The sequence below is a fragment of the Lolium perenne genome, chromosome 3, assembly GCF_019359855.2.
Source record: "Lolium perenne isolate Kyuss_39 chromosome 3, Kyuss_2.0, whole genome shotgun sequence".
NCBI classification, from domain to species: domain Eukaryota; kingdom Viridiplantae; phylum Streptophyta; class Magnoliopsida; order Poales; family Poaceae; genus Lolium; species Lolium perenne.
The window spans coordinates 219,714,466-219,734,054 of record NC_067246.2 but is presented as its reverse complement, the minus strand read 5'-3'; the positions used below and the strand labels follow the sequence as shown (position 1 = coordinate 219,734,054).

The window sequence follows — 19,589 nt, the reverse complement described above, 5'->3', positions numbered from 1 at the left end:
ACAGGCGGGAGTGGTGTTTTGGAACATGGGAGCATATGCTCTCTATATTTTGAAATGCATCTTACACATATTTTAAATTTCAAAAAAATTGAAACAAATAATTCGCAAGTACATCTTCACGTGCTATACGCTCACAAAGCCGTTTAATAAAAAATGAACTTATCATGTGATGTGTGTAAAAAAGATAAAATTCAGTGCTGAAAACAATGCTTTTCACATGATAAGTTTTTTTTTTTTTTACATAGGCCACAAAAAATATTATTTTTTCGTGAAACTTGACGCATACACATATATTATAGAGATGTACATGTACAATTTTTTGTCAAAATTTTTCCACACATCAAAATATGTTTTGTTGGTAGAGGGAGCATACGCACCCGGGAGCCGAATTGAATTTCCGATAACAGGCTCCATTTTAAACCTTAAGATAAGGAAATAAGACATTAGCCAAGGGACAGCCTGCCTAGATGATATGGTTTATATGAGGGTCGGTATTTGTTTCTTTCGGACAGGAAAAAAAGAGATATAAAGCATGACCTTGCTTATGGAAGTTATTTTTGCCAAAGAAGCTCTAACGCAATCTTCATTATCTCATGCCAAGATATAAGCCATATTATTCCAAAGTATATACTGAACCAGTACAACTTGACTCAACACATAGACTCAACATACTGCCATTTTCAAAGCCGCATACACTTTTATCTAAATGAGAGAGTGCCACATCATCTGATCCAACGGCCAAAAATCAAGAGGCCTGGATGGAGCTCCTCATGTGCAAGAATGTTTTAAAGAGATAGATGAACCTCAGGTGAACAAGCTGAACACTGTATTAGCAAATTCGTCCAGAGGAAAACTCTTGTATTAGAACCGAAGTCTTGGCAAGTTAAAAATTCATCAAGAACTTAGAGCCCATTATCTAATAGCAAGAAATAAGGAGCAAACCAGTAAGAATTGGACTCGATAAGACAGAAGGTGCGTTATTAGAACACATGCTTCCGAATTAGCATTCAACAAGTATTTCCTAAAACCTAAAGATGTGCTTCCGAATTTTCATTCGACAAGTAATTCAAGAATACATTAATGTGATTCTTAGTTTGTACACATTATTGTTTCAGCAATACTTAATGAATGATTGCTTATATGCTACAACATATTTGGCAGATACCAGAATAAGTGTGCTCCCTAAGGATAATTTATTTGCTACCATACAAGGTTTTGGGTATCACATTACACCTGACATGCTTCAACTTCTGGAGAACAAAGTTTCGTAAACCAACATAATTGCTTCAACTATCACTTAATAGAATAACGGTATTTTGGAACTAGAAATAGTTCCCATCTTAACAAAAAAGAATGTTTCTTAGTACCTATGCACATGCTTCCTTTAATCAGTACGCAAAATTTGCTTCCAAATTACAGTACCAATAAGACGATGCATACGATGCGCTATTTTTCTGGTTCTTGTGATGGAATTGAAGCATAGAGGAAGCGGCAGAGTACAAAAATTTCAGGGAGATCAGACGTGATATGCGGCAACGTTACAACTGAACAGTCTTAATTAGGAGACACCACGACCAGACGCACTGCATGCTTCTAATCCGACGGAAGAAAACTAGTCCAATGGATAATTAGGATCGGACGCCGATTCTAGTGCTTACCTAGCAGATGAATAACAGATGTATAGCATTGCCCCACAAAAGAAGACAACAGATAAAATTAGTTTTATCATTAAACCATGTAGTAGCTTATATGAGTGGCCGTATTACTTGTGACAGAGTTTCACCTAAATTGAGCACCATTCCTTCGACATTGCCCTTAATACTGATGCAGCCACTGAGTTCACCATCGGCCTGCTTCTCAACACAGATGTTCATCAGAACATCTTCGCCAAACACACTCTTGGCGTAAAGATTGGCGGCTATAAGTCCGCAGTCTCCATCAAGTGCCCACCTGAAATCACAGTTAAGATATGAGTAGAGAAGCTAGCATATGAAGTACAAATGGTACAAACGTTAGCAATTCAACTAGCAGCGGAACGCAAGATTCAAGCATACTCTGGTCATAGCAGCTTAGCAATTGGGCTTGGCTTGCTTCCATTCTTACTCCTCCATTTCTATACTAGTTGTCGCTGATTTAGTAAAAGTCATATTTTGCCATACAAAATTAAATTATGAAGTTTCCACTATGTCTGTTTGGACAGTCATAGAATATGCATGGCTGGAAAGGATAGTAAAGTATAAAATGATTAAAAAAGAGGATGGGCCATTTTGAGCTCTTGTGTGTGCAATTCTGGTTTGGTGAGATGAAGACCTTAATTACTACATAACTTCTAGTTTGTGTGATATAAAGCTCAGTTCATATTACATCCGAATATTAGGCTGCAAACCTTGGAAAGAAACAGTAAGTTACCTTAGCCTAAATGTACCTTAATGCTGAAAGGGACAATTCTGGTAAAAAGCCATTAATCTAATATATCTAGAATACATAAACATTTAACTAGTAACAAATCGTGAAATTCGAATTCATGGTTGTGTTAATAAGAGATATATCAAGCTTTTGCGTATGACTACAGGCATTTTTGAGAAAAATGTATTATTAATGCATCAAAGCACCAAAAATTGTACTCTGTAGATCAACGTGAAAGGCCATTTCTCTTTCAGACTTACAGTGGTGTTAGACATGTCATGTTTGTTGACTTGATTATATGGTTCAGGAATTCCCTCTCATCATGAAGCACCGTGTTAACCTTCAACTGATGAAAAGGAAAGAATATCAGTAGTATACACCAACACATAAGATTTGCACGAAAAAGGAGCATGGCCATGAAAATTATTTGGTGAAATATAGAGCATCTTCATATTAGTATGACAAGAATGTAGCTGTATAAAGAAGAACATATTTATTTAAATAACATGTGATAGTAGTACTCGCTAATTTATGGCCACCCATAGAAAATGCTAGAAAGACATGCACTGTTCAGTAGAGTACAATACAATGAAATAAAAGCAGCAATCTTGCAAATTCAAAAATTACAGAACTAGCTATGGTACCTTATATTGAAACAGAGACTCTATCCACATATTCCGAAAAGCAATATCAGTGCATGTAGCAGGCGACATGTAATCCAGGATGTTAATTAAAATAACTTTTAGGACCTCTGAATGCTCCTTTCCATCAGTAGTTTCATAAAAGATATGACCAAGTATGACTGCACTGTTCGCTGTAGTAATCTCGATGTTAACCTGAATTTGCTTGCTTTCCTGAGGAGCCAAGGTGTAGTTCTCAGAGCGGTCAGTAATTATCACATTTTTACCCTCTGTTACAAACTCCAAGCACAAGTTCTGAAGTGCTTCGTTTGTTCGGTTTATGACTGTAACATCAACTACTGCATTGTAATAGTATTGATTAACCATAACATATGCTTCAGCATAGACAGGATCACTGAACCCCGTCAGCTGAACAAGGCGTTTCAGTCTATTTGCATCATCTGCACCCGTCATAACATCAACAGTTATAGATTTTAAATAATCTCGATAATCATCATCCAACTCACGTTGGTTCAATGCCTACACGAATAAATGCAAAAAGAAATTTATATTGTACGGAAAATTGCAGAAGAATAAATTGTCACACTCTTGTAGAGATGAAACCTATGGCTTTGTTACCACTCTGATAATACAGCAAGATAACTAACATAGATTTGTTATGCCTCTGATTACAGTGTAAAAAAAGTCTCCAGTTCATGTATTGCCATATTTAATGATAAGGTCAACCTTTATGCCACATACCGACAATGCGGCCCATGTCTCTTTATACTCAACATATATGAACTCCTGTTGAAGGATGCACTCCTGTTATGATTTAACATCAAGCAGGGAATTTTTCTTCTATGATCATATAAAAGTTTATTAATATAATACCTACAGAATTGAAACATTCTTAAAAGTTTCAAATGATTCAACCTATCAACCATAACAACTATTCCAACAGAAAACTTCTAGTCGAGCCATTAACTATCCATGACAATAGAAGGTCAATATAAAACTAAAGGAGGTCCTGTAATGAAAAGGAAGATCAGGAAAAGGACCATGACCAGTGGACATTTCACTATATTTGTTTAAACATAATCACCATAAAGAACATGAGCAAGACTTGTTTAAACATATCTCAAAAACCAGAAATACTGTGTACATCATAACAAAGCGCTTTTGAAAATAAGTAACTGTAAACTCAGGTGACGATTCTGTTTCTAGTTCTTCCACCGAATGATATAATATACACCTGAACAATTCATTATACTCAATAAAAATTTAATTGGACTTTAATTTGGGTGAATACAACATGTCTCCAGAATGTTCTACTATACTGGTTACTGTGTATCAAGGCATGCTTCCTTTCAAAATCTTTCATCATTCTACAGTTTAGTTGAAATTTGGTGAATTAGTAAGCAATATTAACATCAGGCAGTAAAAATGGATTTAGGATTTAGGAATTCCACGAAAACCAAAACAAGAGAAGCCAGAAGTAATTTTTCTCTTACCCTCCTCTTCAGGTGGTAGAAATCAATGGGGTCATCAGGTTGCGCATGGGAAATCGGTGCCTTGATCTTCATCTTCTCAGCAAGCATCTCTGCAAAGCTCTGACGGAATGACAGCAACCAAACCTTCTTTACATCAACACTAGAATTACAAAGCAACTTCACACAGATCACAATCCTATTATACCAGTCCCGGTCAACAGGGTGGCGAGCGCAAAAGGACTGGCCCAGCTGCAGAAAGGACACCATGATCAACAAGGACTCTGTAGATGCCTTATTTACTTCAACCTTAGAAGGCTGAACCTCTTCCAGCCTCAGCACAAGCTTGGTAAGTGTACATGCAACAACGGCAGCCAAGTGAAAATCACCTGACACCACGAGAGATCTGAGATACTTTTTGGAAGCCAGCAACCCATGAGCAATTGGAGCAGAAATGGCAGCATTTGCGGCAAAAATATGTGTGGCATAGGCGTCATCTGCAAGAACGGTAGATCTTTTAGAACACGCAGTACATGAATTCATCATTGGATGGGCTGGCTTCGATGTATCGGTCGACTCCCTTTCGTCAGATACAGAGTAGAATGACAGATCTCCAATGCTCTGCTTTATGGTAGATATGGCACTCTCAACCTCATATACCGAAAACGAGTACTCCGCAAGCATCCAGAGAGCACGTGAACAGACAAAGGATTCTTGGATCTGACCGAATGCAGAAAACAACCTCTGTATCATGGACTCACGCAGCATGGGGTTGGTCTCCATGATCTCACGCACAAAAAGAACGACATCACACGCTATGGCACCGTTACTTTCACCAAGGAAGTCCACAAGGAGCTGCACCACCGATCCGGCCACTTGAGGGTGCTCCACAGCACAGGCATGGATTGCCTGCACCAGCATCTGATGGTACTCGCCGGCTTCCTCAATCTCAATTCCCTGCATCTTAACAACCTCCTTCTTGAGATATAGCACCACCTCCTGCACATTTCGTGCAGCGAGCAAACCAAGCACCACATCGAGCACCTTCCTTCTGATATCCACATTGGGGATCGCGAGTGAGTGAAGCACGTCCATGACAAAATTGACCATCACATGACGGTGTGAGGTGCAGAGCTCATTGAGGCGGTCCAGGATAACGAGCTTCACGTTGTTATCACTCTGGGAAGTGAGCAGCTTGCAGTACGTCTTGGCAGCGACTTGGACTACAGAGATCGGCCGGGAGGACAGGGACAAGAGTGTGCCGGCGCACTTGTATTGGACAGCAGCAGTTCTGCAATTGGACAGGATGGAGAAGATGATCTTCATGTACCCACCCTCACCAGAGTGGTCCAAAGAGCGGCATACCTTGTTGCAAATGAGGTCGAGGGCAGCCATCTGGAGCGGGTCAGGCCACTTAGCGACGTGGGGGGCGTTGTCAAGCAGGTAACTGACGGCGAGGTCCTGTGCGCAGTCGCATAGGAAGACGAAAGCGGTCCTCCTGACATCAGCATCCTGATCGAACGCGACAGCACGCAGCACGAGGTTGCACATGTCGGCGTATGGGAGGGGCATGTGACCGCGAGGCAGGTGGTATACTGCTAAGACTGCGGATAGAGCATGGCGGCGGACAAAACCCTGCTCGTGCTCGAGGTTGGCGATGATGCAAGGCAGAAGCGGGTGGAGCAGCTCGGGCTCACGGAAGCGGCAGAGCAGCCGCAGCGTGATGGCGCGGACGTACTCGTTGCGCTTTTCCAGGTTGTAGCGGAAGTACTTCACGAAGAGCACGATATCCGGGCAGACCTCGCCAGAGGCAGCGTCCCGCTTGTCGATGATCTCGAGGTAGAGGAAGAAGAGCTTCTCAAAGATCGGCTCCCTGCGGGGGAGGACGTAGAGGGTGAGCGTGCGTAAGAGGGCCGGGAGCGTGGTGCCGTTGAGGAGGAGCATGATGGCGAGCTTCATGGCGGCGATCTTGGCAGCGACGTCGCTGCCCTGGAGGTCGACCATGACCTTCTCTACCACGTCGGGGGAGCCCTCGTCGAAGTGCACAAGGAGGGTGCAGGGTTTCTCGCCCATGGTACCCCCCCCCCCCCTACCCGTTTATCTCACCATTAAGCTGTTATTAAATGGTTATTATTTATTTATTAGTCTAATTACATCCTGAGACTAGTCACAATGGAAAGTATCATATAGTAGTATCATGCATATGATGCTACTGTACGATACTATCTTCACAATGCATAGTAGTAGTATCATGTAGTAGTATCATATGTTACATGTATTTAATGATTTGTAGAATCTCAATACAAAAGTGTGTACAAGATTTGTTTGGCATTAATTTTCCTAGTTCTACGTGCTATGATACGGTATCTACCTATGATACTACTATCATCTCTTTCATCATTAATTGATGTGCCACATCAGCTTTTTGCATGCATGTAGTGCATGATACTAGCTATGATACTTCCATTGTGAGTAGTCTGAAATCACTACTCTATCAATCTGCCCTCCACTAATTTTGCTGCAAAGGGGCTTGGCCGTTCTTACTACTCCCTCTCCAACTATGTTTTAGTCGAGACGATCGAGACCTATGGACGACGATGGTGCTTATATGATGGAGTCTCTAGCATCATCGAAATGATGTGATCTTTGAAGGTGCGGCTCCTTTCAAGGATATGGTGATCCAGAAGATCTCTCATGATGCGGAGCTTTGGTGAGCGGCTAGACTGCTTAGAGACATCCTTGCGCCTGTAGAAAATTGAAGATGCCGCGAGTAGTTGCTTTACCCGTGTGTGCTACCCCCTCGGTTAGCGTGGTGTTGCACCCATGGCGTTGGCGCCAGAGGCGTGTTGTATTTTTGGCCCCTTGGTCTCTTCTTCTATGAAACCGATACGTCTGTCCATGACGTATCCTTGAAAAAAATATATCTATTTTTTGACGTGAAAATATATCAAGATTTATTGCGAAAAATCTTTTTTGGCATATGATCACCACTGCCCACAGTATTTGAGTATTTTTTGGCACATGATCACCACTGCTCTGTGGTGACCCTGCATACCACTGCATGTTGTAGTACGCCAGTCGTTGACATAACATGTGCGAAGTACCAATCCGCAAATATTATATCCCTCGGAGTAGTACAATAGAAGCATAGCTGGTCTTTATTTCAGTCTCTTAAGATTACAAACCATATATATACATCACATTGGAGCTCCTCCTGGGTTCATAGAGGATAACTCCTAGGTTTTAGGTGAACCCTACTTAACTTATACAATATAGGTATAAAAAGGCTTAGCACCATTCGATTCGAGCAACTAAATACTATAGAGTTCGTGTTGCTCGACTACTGCTACTACTAGTGTTGCTCAAGCGTGGTCTTCTTTCGGAACCTCCCCGGTTCCGTACACAATCAGGTAATCGACCCCCTCTACTCCTCCAGAGAGGTCTGGTTCTTCATAGCAGATCCCATCTGCTCCTTCTTGTCCTTCAGTGGCCTCCTCTAGGTGATTCAGACAATCTAAACATGAGATTATAAGAGGTATGAGTACAAGCGTACTCAACAAGTTCATTATAGGAAAGAGGTGTTTAATGCACTAGCTACGGCATTAGACCAGAAAGTCAAATGCCAACACAAGTTTTCATAAGTATTTCTTCAAAAGGTTTCTTTTATTCTGAAGAGCTATGTCCGTCAGCCTTCACCGGGTGTCTAGAACTTCATGGAGTTCCTTTCCAACCGCGTTCGCAGTTCCAAAACCCGGAACAGGGAGTGACATGTCACGATTCATTACACTCTGCAGAGGTGTGTTGCTTTACCCATAAGAGATCTTAACCTTGGTGCCAACCGGCCAGCTTTCCCGTTCACACTTCCGTGGTGTGAGGCCTGGTATAAGGTCCTAGCCAATCATTGTGTTCCTCCACGACCCCGAATACCCACCCTTTGTTGTAGTTAGACCTTGGGTCCTCTCCGGTCAGCGTACCCATTGGATACCATCCGACCTCGACTACTATCAGGTTCCACGACCATGATACCTTCGCCGGTCGTTACAACCCATCATAGACTGCATTACCGTGGGGACTTAGGGCTCCCCAACCACTCTGGTTGTCCCTCAGGACTCAACTAACTACGGTAAGCACATCTGTTGATGAACGAGAGGAAGAAACACAACTGACTATTCTGTCCCACTCCAGATCTTATGGTTAACACGGGTCTAACGACACAAGAATCACCGAACGATATTTGTTGTTAATCCTAGATGGATACAAATCCTTTGCAATGGAACCTCCACCATACTCATACCATGGTTCCATCGCCCACCACATAGTCATATTCATAATTATGAAAGTAGCATTTTTGCTTTTCATGCAAGAGTGATAAGCATAGTACTTCGCAAATAATTTTATAAAAACTAGCAAGATGGCCCTCGCAATTGTGAGGGCATCATCTTTAACAGGTTAAAGCTCTTAATGATATAAATTTATGGTGTCATATATATAATAGAAATTGAAAATTCTCCCACAAAATTATATGAGGTAAAAAATCACAGTTGTGATATTATTTTTGAATCATTTTAATTGTGAAGAATATTTACTATGAAATTTTCAATAATACCATGTCACATGATTTATAATTTATTTTTTGGTAACTAAAAGTCCGCTGATTTGTTGAGTGGATATCGAAGGTGTTACCTTGCATTAGTGTATTTTTATCATGACAATCCAACATATTTCTCTTACACTTACAACATTGTTCTCTCTAATGATAGAACAAAGAACCACCTCCATGTGCATACTGTTCTTAGTCTCTTTTCTGCTGATTACTTATGTATCACTCAGTTTGATTCCAAATAAAAACTGTGATGTTGTTCACATCATATTTATAAAACTAACTCTTGATGTATATGGAGCAATCTTGTCCTGATTCTATATCCTTACACAAATGTGGAAATTTTGATAAAATAAATTAAATCAGCACAAAACAGCATTAAATATGAATAAATTAGAAATACTAATATAATTGTTGTTTATTTTACCGCGTCATAAGCTCTCACCCGGAGTCCGAATCAGTATAGACATAAATTTGTGTGTACCGGCCTAAAACTTGGACATGTCTATCTTGAAATTAACATTTGTAAAAAATCGTAAACAGATGTAGCCAAACATGTCGATGAGCTTTAAATCCAAAATCGTATGATAAATTATACATAATTATTTATAGAGCTTTTTCTAACATGTTTGTTTGAAACATTACACTCTATCGATTATAGTTTATCTAACACGGGACTTATTTACCGTTCGGAACCAATTACACTCTTTGCTCATAATAACTGATTAAAAATGAGTTGTGATAGATCCCATGGCATGTATATGTGACCTACACGGTAACATGAACTCACCTTGAGCGTGTGCGCTTAGGGCAATAACCGATCATATTAACTGCAACTGAAGCTGCGATAAAAGACTTGGTATGTCACGCTTCAAGCTAAATACTTGTGGAGCAAGATTCGTGCTCAATATTTATGCATAATATTTTTTCGTATATCATACAAACATGTGCTCTACTTTGTACTACCTCCATCTCGAAAAGGATGTCACATATTTTCTAATTTTAGATATATCTATGCATTATTTAGTGTAAAGATACATCTAAATTTAGATGAATCTTCTACATCCTTCTCGATAGGGAGATGGTAACATTCCGTTCTTTCGATTTTTTAAATATACTCAATTTATTTATAGTATAAAATCACTTCACACTATTTATCTCAATGTTCATCTTCGTCTTCTAGGCTGCTAGGCTCGAAGGCGGGACGACGGTAGCAACTCGATGCACAACACGTTCTCCTTGTTGGCTCTGTCGCTCAGTTCCTGCTGGCGTGGCCTATGGAACATGTGGTTACTATTCGGCGTGCTAGTGTTTGTACTCGTCGCTAGGTGGTCCGAGTACCAATTTATAATTTTTTTTATTTTTTGGGTTATTTGTACTACTACTGATGATGATTATTAATAGATCGGTGAATTTCCCGCAAAAAAAACTGAATTCTGATTTTAATACATTTCACGTCCATAGTCTAGACATCGCCATGCATCGTGTGGTTTCAGAAGTTTACAAACACGACGCGTCCGGCATCTGTATAGTACATGGACAACTTACCGATTTTTTTTAAACAATTGGTCTAAACGTGACATGATAAGCAAACATGTACGTACATGGTTTACTTAGACGTGATCAAATTGAACTCTTATGGTTAAAAAATAATAATAATGGCCTTTTACTTGTATGGGAAAGAGACTCAGGTTTCCATGTTTCCTCTAGAACTACATTTTTACGTTCCTTGATTTCCCGTGTCAAATAAAGAAACTGGAACTACTATTTTTGTCATAAAATCTCAGCCGTAAGTTACAAACCTAAACGTGGTGGTCTTGATTTTTTTTTAAAGACTAGTATAAATGCCCGTGCGTTGCCACGGGACCTCAATTTTTATTTCTTAATGCATATATATAATTCACAACTCACTATGAAAATTCAAAAGAAATCATGAATATCATAATGTACTACAACATAACAATACAGAACGCAATAACAAGACAACATTTTTGTGTGCATCTTCGTGGTTCCAAGTTCTAGGTCTTCTTGTTACTCTTCCGCGGTAAGTCCCACACATGCGTTCTGGGTCGTCATAACTGTAAACTCAACGATATCTCCTTTTAGATGTATTATTGTCTCACAAAATGTGGGTGCTGCAAACACAGCTATAACCGAAGAAATATTTATTTTTTGATTAGTCCAAACAACACATTGATATTCATAAATATCCAGAGACAACCCTGGATCGTAGTCTTCTGTGTCAAATATACAAAAGGGGTTTAGAAAACCTTCAGCTAAAAAAACTTCATCGGCAAGCCGGTGGTGCGGATGCTAATGTTTTTTAGGTTGTTTCCTCAAACCTCTTCAGCACATGCAAGCCAAGGATAAATGAAGTGAAACATGGTTACGATCAAAGCACAATAACACATCTTTACATACATCTTTTCAATCCACAAACTCAATAAATTAGATGCACCTCTCTGCCAAATAGATTAATTAATATATTGATGGGAGTGTAAATTTAACCATTCATGAAGTAATGCCGAGAGTGAATTTGGCAAACATGGCAACTGTTAAGGTTACATCAAACTTTTGATTTAGAATGCAACTCTACGATTTGTAAATTTCCGTAAATTAGGGTTATTTAATATGTATCAGATGAGTAGTAAAGATTAAGACATTTTGGAACCTAATAGAATATGCTCTTGATTTTTAAATGTATGTTAAAATGTTAAAATTTCTGACCGGGAATATGCCGCGTACATCTCCATGTTTTATGGTATCACCAAGTTGTTTCAAGAAAACAAATATCTTATATGTTGTGTGTAAAAAATATAAAATTTGATGCTAAAAAAGCTTTTTACAAGATTTTTTATATTTGTTTTACACATAACACAAAAAGGATAGACTTTCACGAAACTTGACTTGCATAGGTTGAATATGCAGAAGTTTTTCTTCAAAAAAAAATCCACATTTAAAATATATGCTTTGGGTGTCATGTAGATATACATGATCAATAGTGAATCTCCGGTGTTACATAGTCTAGATTCTAGAATTTATATATACGGTAGTACGATGGATTTTTGTAACACTGGGACTATGGTTCTCGATGTTATATCTTCTTGCATAAATTTTTTTTACCTAAAGAAACATATATATATCTCTTTCTTCCTCATTCATTCCCCTCGCTCCCATCACTCCCGTCTTGTTCGTCTCCATTATGTTCCTCTCGTCACGTCCCCTTCAACGCCTTCAACTCTTTGGATCTCGCCTCCCCGCCTTGTCCTCTTCCCACCTCCTATCCGCTCCGCAGCCTCCACCAGCCAGCTCCAATCATCAGCGTCGGCGCGACTTCGCTGTCAAGACGCAGTCTGCCCGCGGCACCGAAGCCCAAGCGCGCACAACCTCACCAAATTCCCTTATCTCTCGCAACTTCCTCCTCCGCCGACCAACCGTCACCCTCCTTCGAGGCCCACAGCAAGGATACCAACATCACCGTTGCCGCATCCAAGCCCACGTCGACCAGCATCGTTGGTTTACCTGGTTGCATCCTCCGACGGCATACGGCCGGCAACGACCACCTTCGGCTCCCCACACAAAAAACGACCACCTTCAGCTAGAACACTCGATCCAGGCCTCCTGTCCAGCTCGGTTCATCATCTAGACAGAAGGTAAAATCTTCCACTTTTTACTCGGTTTCAATGCTTGTTAACATACTAAAGAAAATTAGACGACATGTATTGTCGAATTTTGATGAGACATTTTTTATCATTATCAAATGAAAACAACTATCACAAAAATATCAATGCACTGATATTAAATTTAAAACGATCTTAAATAACATATGTTTTAATCCCTTTACAAACATTTTGTATGAACCCTTTACAATCTTGACCTTTATATAGACAAAAAAGAACTCGTTAATGCTAAATAGCCGAACGGACATGGACACATCAGAAGAAAAACTCAGCCTCACTCATAATCCCAATTCTCCACTCTCAAGCTCACTCCCTCTCACTATCTCTCCGAACGACCTGCCTCTCCGCCGCCAGTGCGAGGACAGCCCCATCCCCGCTGCTAAGGCGAAAAACATCTCATCCTCATCCCTTGCCTCCTTGTTGCTGCCACTACAATCGCGTCCTCCCCTGCCTCTTTGTCGCATCATCCATTTCCTTGTGGCGTGTACATGATATGCACTCTACCATGGAACACATATTGATGTCCAGTCATGTATAGGGTTACCGTTGGTCTAAATCAAATCGACATTAGCAAGTGAGAAAGCATATCTTTCTTCAGTACCTACCTTAATGTAGGAACAGGCCATCATACTCGGAAAATGTCCCTCAAGCACACTCAGGCTATCAATGTCTAGGCTGTAAATAAGATAAAACTATCATATGTCAGTTATACTTGAATATAGAACAAATTTCCTCATCATTTCTAAGCCATCTAAAAGCTTCTCATGAACCTACATGGTAGAATTGCAGAAACAATAAGCATAAGCAAGTTAGTTAGTTCTAGGAGATGTGAGGAGTAGTGACCTGCAAGCCAAACAAAGAGTAGAAGGTACCAGCAAAGAGGTACATAAGGAGGCGGGATCAAAGAACTCACAAATAAGAAATTGGGTGTAACTGCTCCATTAAGTTGCAGCGCTCAGTTCAGTAGACACCAGGCTTCAGGTACCAGAAAGATATGGCCGTAGATTCGCGAAGGTGCAGATCTCTGATAACAATTGAGATTTCATACAGCAACCTTGGCTCCATCATGATAGTTTATCACCAGTACAGAAGTTTTGGCCAATGTGTAGAAAGGAGTTATCGCAAGTTATTAACTTTCAGAGATTTGCTTCAATTCTTATGTCCATAGGACACTGGAAATAATTTTTGATGTGAGAAAATGCCTAAAAGAAAAAGCCTGCACAAAAAGGGCAACATGTTAACTCTAGTTACATATCTCATGTAGGCTATTTTTTCAATTCGAATAACAGAAACTTATACATAGAAAAGGGCTATCATCACATGATTTTGACAGATGCACTTCACTACGTGATCTACGAATCCTATATGCACAATAGAAAAATATTTGTTCTATGCATCAGAATGACCCGTACATGCATGACAAAACTGGATATTTCCCTACAGATTTTTGGGTGCGAACCTAGCTAGATACATTTTCAGATTAAAAGGAATAAGAGATGATTCTACCCAATTACAAACTATAACATGACTTCGCGACATGCATGCAAAGCCCACCTGCTACTCCAACCACCATATGCTACTAATAGTAAGTACTAAGGACGATATCATACTACAAACACAGCTCTTTCAATCCATTGCTTTCCAGAAGGTGTGCTTTTGTAATTAGCTAGGTTTTAGCACAAGTACATTTTTGAATTTTTCCATCACACATAGCACGCTACAAGCACTCAAAATGTGTTCTATCCAGACGACAAATTGATTTTATCTATCACATTTTAAACATAAAGGGTAGAGTAATGTTCATTGTTTATCCAGGCAAGAGTTTGCGGCCAAGCCGGAGTAGGCTGCGGCGGCGTAGAATCAGTCGGATAGGCCACCGCGGCATGCTACAAGCCATCTTGTGGTGCTTACAGCAACCCTCACCCGATGGATCGATGATAAGACTTATCCTGGCTGGGATCCCTTGACACCCTTTTTACCTGTGATCAAGAACCGCATATACATCAGTTTTCTAGAGAAGCTTTTGTAGCTCTTATATTACTGACAGAAATGAGGCCAACTATAAATGACATCTTACCTCAACAAGCGTTATGCAATTTGAGGCTGAAAGCTTCTGTCGTGAATGCAACACACTAAGAGTCTATGAAAGTAGAATGCTTAGTTACTGTTCCTCACCATGGTGTAAACCTTGTCGCAGACTGTATGACATTGTCATGCTTGAGTCTTGAAACAACCAACACTTGCAAAAGAGAGATCATGTGAGAACAAAATAGGGTCTGAACCTACGCAAGGGAATCTTGGTCACGCTGTTTGCTAGAGTCGGTCATCTTTACCACACATTTCTTGCCATTTTTCAGTACACCAAATAGAACTCCCGCATGCCAACCCCTCTCCCATAAGAGCATCACTGCTGAAATTCTTGGTTATTTCCTTCATTTCTTCAAGGGGAATAATGTCGGCAACGTACGACACACCACTGGAACCTTCTGGAACCACACAGACCAGCAGCGGTTCGAGGATGCCTAGGTACTCAGCCATTGAGGCGTAGCTGTTCTTCACACACTGCAGCCCTTTAGTGTGGTCACAGCTTCAGTTAGCTTCCATCTATCACATTTTATTTTACTATCAATGTTACCAAATTCCTGTATCTCCTTTGTATTGCAAGCAAGGATTGTGGGGCTGGCAGATCAAGTGACAAGACAAAAATATTATGGATGAGATAAAAAGCAAGGATTACGTCATGTTCCTTAACAAATACACGGCAAGCACTTCAAGAAGTTGACCAACACAATAAAGCATAAAACAAACTCGCGTCACTTCTGTGCTAAACAAATTGATCTCCAGGAAAAATGAGCTATCATTTGCATAGTACTCTCATGGTAAATGCACAAGCAAATGAGTAAGAAAATTCATAGTCGAAATCGAAACGAGACAAAAACTAACACATCGACCTAAAACCTGATATTGGAAATTACACCTTCTTAGTTTTCCTATTATAAAATGAAACATGATTCAGACATCAGTCCAAGGATTCATGCCTTAAGAGAAAACAAGTAACTTCCAGTAACAATCCATAATTCAAATTGCATCTATTTATGTTTCAGATGCCAAAAACAAATACATTGTACAAGTAATATTGGAAATTTTGTGAAGAAGACAAACAAACTTCAAAGGGTTATGGGATGCGATGTGGACATCACAACAAATAAGAACAGTAAACAATCGTCAATCTATTTTATATAAGAACATGAAGATACAAGACCGATAGGATTTATATATTGATCATTGCAAGGAAAAATGTTGAGGAGATGGCTACCTTGTGAAGAGGTTGAATTTGTACTTTTTGGTGACTGAATTCTTTGCACCTTGCCTGCACCGATGCACATCGTCAGTGGCCTGCCGCGGTCGTAGCTGCTGTGTCGGACACCGTCCCGTCAGGGAACCTTCTGCGCCAAGATAAATTGAGCAGATCAGTTCGAATCGTATGGGAGGTTGGTTGAGTATCAAGTACTTACATCAAAAGGTGCTCCACTTTATTCCCTTTGGGGAAAAGAAGAACACACCTGCATCAAAGCAAGCCACTGATGTTATCAAGATAAAACATTCAGAAATCATTCTACTGTTGCATCTTGTAATAAGTGAAGAGGAAGGGCTCAACATTTGTATGCACCTATAACAAACACATCCAAGTAGTGCTTCATCCTATTGATCCTGCTGAAATTTGTGATTATCCAAGTAACCACAATGTCTGAAAGACCTTCAGCGGCTGGCTCTCCACCATGCTTACCGCTCTTGTCTGCGCCACCACTACTACCACAGACACAAGACGCCCCCATGTTAGGAACCATCCAAACGGGCGAACCCAACAACGCACATTTTCAAATTACGTTAGGATTCAGGCTAAAGCAATACGAATAAGAAACCCCGGAAAGCATAAACAAATCGTGTCCAGGCACTTGTAGTCCGAGATAGAACCCTCCTTTCACAGTTACGGAGCGCGGATGTCGATCGTGGCCACGAATAGCACGGAGTCGTGGCCAGCTGACCGGGTCGTGGCTGCGGGCACTGGAGACCAAGCGCTGTGAGAGAAGGACTCCGGGGCGACCCGGCAACTGCTCTTGCTCGCGATCTGGGAAGGGCGTCGGGCCTCCATGTCACTGAGACGTGTTGTGGAAGACGAAGAACAACCGAGGGGGAGATGGTGAAGGTCGGATCCGTGTGGTGAAGGCTGTGAGGCCGCCACTGCCCTCTTTGGGTTTCTATCTCCCTCACCTAACTCCGGTCAATTTCTTCCGCCTGGGAGATGAGATGGGCTGAGGCTGGTGAGGTGGGGATGGGGTGCCACGAGAGAGATGGGGTGCCACGGGAGGGAGGGGCTGTACCTGCGCCGCCGCGACGAGCGGACTGGGGAGAGGTCAATCCGGACCGTCGGAGCTCGTCGGCGCCCAGCTTCGGGATGCAGTGGAGGACGACTCGAGCACGCGGCGCCACAGCCCCGCTCCAGGCTCGGCGCCCAGTTTCGGGATGCAGTGGAGGACGACCCCCTCCGGATCTCGTCGTAGTCTGGGGTTGCGTCCGTCCGCATCAAGTGGTGGGCTGGAGCGGGGTGCAGTGGATGCGGAGGATTGTGGCGTTGGGCTTGGCCCAGTTTGGCGCTTGCGGGATGACGGAGGATAGGTGCGGACGACGAGAAAGCGCGACGACGAAAGGAACGTATTGTGGATGACAGAATAAGGAACCACTTTAGTCTTTTTAAGTAGTAGAGAAAAATTAGATCGTGTCAAGTTCACGTCCATATTATACATGTGTACGTTTACGTAAAAAAAATTCTCTTGTTAAATCCTGGTCACAAGTTACAGATCCAACGATAAAAAATAATTTGGATGATGTGGATTAACCTCGTGTCGATAAAAAATAATTTGGATGATGTGGATTAACCTCGTGTCTTTATTTAAAACCCCTTATTTTGCTTTTAGTATATAATAGATACTCAAATTGACATGAGCAAGCGATGAACTTGCCTGGTGACTGCAAGCTAGTGCAGTTGAATTGTTTGGACTGACCTGATCCTCTGTTTCTGAAAGATAGCATCATTGTCCGATAAGAGCAATGTTTAAAGATTCAGATATGCATGCTTTCAGTTTTTAGGGTTGTTCCCCCCTTCCCGGTGTTTAATTATTTAAATGTCGGAGGTGGCGAATAAGAATAATTAATAGTACTACTTAAGAGTGGAAATAATATCTTGGAATAATTCCAAGCATTGGTTAAGTCCAAAGTAATTTATGGACTTATTTAATGGTTAAAAATATGAAGTTTATTTTAATTGCTTTTATTAATGCATTATTCTTGGAATAAATAATGATTAATATTCATTAGGTTCAAATATTCCATCTAATATTTGTTTATTATAGAGAATAAAATTTTAAGTGGTTTTCATATTTTTCTATATTTTTTACAGTTATTTATCATTTATGGATTTATGTCAAAGTTCCTGTTTAAATTGAAATGTGAAATGACCATTTTGCCCCTGGGCCCACCTGTCAGGCGAACCCAGTGGGTTAGGTCGGACTAGCTCAGCCTGGTCCGGCCCGTTCGGCCTCACTCGCCCCTTCCTCTCTCGCATGCCTAACCCTAACCCCTCTCGCTCCCGCGACGCTGAAATCACCAGCGCCGGCGACGCGGTTGGTCGCATCTGCTCCGCCTCTCGATGGCGCACCTACTGGTCCGCGTCGATCTGGAAAGAATGACCTCCTCCGCTCGCCCCCAACCCTACGGCGCCTAGGGCTTGCGCGGTGCTCGCGGCGATTCGTGGTACGCCGATGTTCAGGGACGCCGTGGGGTTGTTGTGCGTCTCGCTGGTGCTACGCTAGAGCTCCAATGCTTGGCGGACCCTTGGCTTGGCCGCGTCTTGGCGTTGTCGTGGCCACGCTATGCCGCCGTGCCGCCACGGTGGCACTCGTTGTGCTTCTGCAATAGGTAGGTGTCTCCTTCTCCTCTCTAGCTCTCACCTGTGCTACCTCATCTTCCACCTCTGGATGCCTTGGCATCGATTGCCCTGGTGCACTGGACTTGCCAGTTCACCAGTAGGGTTGCTCCTACTGCCATGCTTGTGTTCCTGTGGTTGTGATTGTGCTCCTGCCATCTATGCCATGCTTGTCGTTGCTGCTATGCTTGCTCTAGTGCTTGGCCTACTGTTGCACTATTGTTGCTGCTATGTTGTTCATGCCCTTACTGCTATGCTGCTCCTGATGTGCCTCTGGTCATGCTATTGTCTCCTCAATTACTTGCTTGATTGACTATTATTGTTACTGTGGCTCAAATGCATGTGCGTGTCCTCCTTATATGCATTTCTGACATACTGCAGCTTGCAGTACTTGCAATTGCAAGTGTCGGTTGTGCATGTGTGCATTACTGTGAAGCTCTATCTATTTATATAGCTTGTTTGATTGTTCAGTGGCACAAATTCATCCATTTTGGATGATGTGCTTCTGGATACAATTATAAAGTTATATATGAAGTTACTGTGTATTCAGTTATGTCTTGGCTGTGTTAATTCAGTAACTGTTAGGAGTTACTGATGCTATTGTTGGTTCTAGCAAGCTCTGATGATCATATGATCATCAGTTGCTTGATGATTGCTCACTGTACCCTTATTTGTGCTTGCTAATGGTGCTTCATGTACTTGTGTAGCACCTCACCATGTACTGGTGGTTTCTAATGCTTGATAAAGCATGTGCTTATGCTTGCAGTGATCTACTGGATCATTTGCAAGTGTTTCTATTGTTGGTTACTT

General features: G+C 41.4%; 1 protein-coding gene and 1 long non-coding RNA gene across 8 annotated transcripts; both read right to left on the bottom strand.

The window, feature by feature from the left end:
• Positions 1-1,745: 1,745 nt before the first annotated feature.
• Positions 1,746-6,589, bottom strand: LOC127339817 (coatomer subunit beta-1-like). The gene is made up of 4 exons (XM_051365627.1): positions 4,541-6,589; positions 3,051-3,566; positions 2,667-2,752; positions 1,746-1,950 (listed from the first exon to the last, which is right to left on the bottom strand). The coding sequence occupies exons 1-4, from the start codon at positions 6,587-6,589 to the stop codon at positions 1,746-1,748; spliced, it is 2,856 nt and encodes a 951-aa protein (XP_051221587.1).
• Positions 6,590-12,914: 6,325 nt separating this feature from the next.
• Positions 12,915-17,455, bottom strand: LOC127343406 (uncharacterized). 7 transcript variants are annotated; one of them, XR_011755736.1, is made up of 9 exons: positions 17,179-17,455; positions 16,467-17,092; positions 16,113-16,359; positions 15,130-15,475; positions 14,874-15,035; positions 14,720-14,775; positions 13,710-14,012; positions 13,402-13,471; positions 12,915-13,296 (listed from the first exon to the last, which is right to left on the bottom strand). It is a non-coding gene; the product is annotated as an uncharacterized lncRNA (long non-coding RNA). The 7 variants fall into 7 exon arrangements; XR_011755733.1 differs by having other exon boundaries at positions 14,874-15,475; positions 16,113-16,242; positions 16,312-16,359; positions 17,179-17,454; XR_011755734.1 differs by having other exon boundaries at positions 14,874-15,475; positions 16,113-16,239; positions 16,312-16,359; positions 17,179-17,454.
• Positions 17,456-19,589: the final 2,134 nt, after the last annotated feature.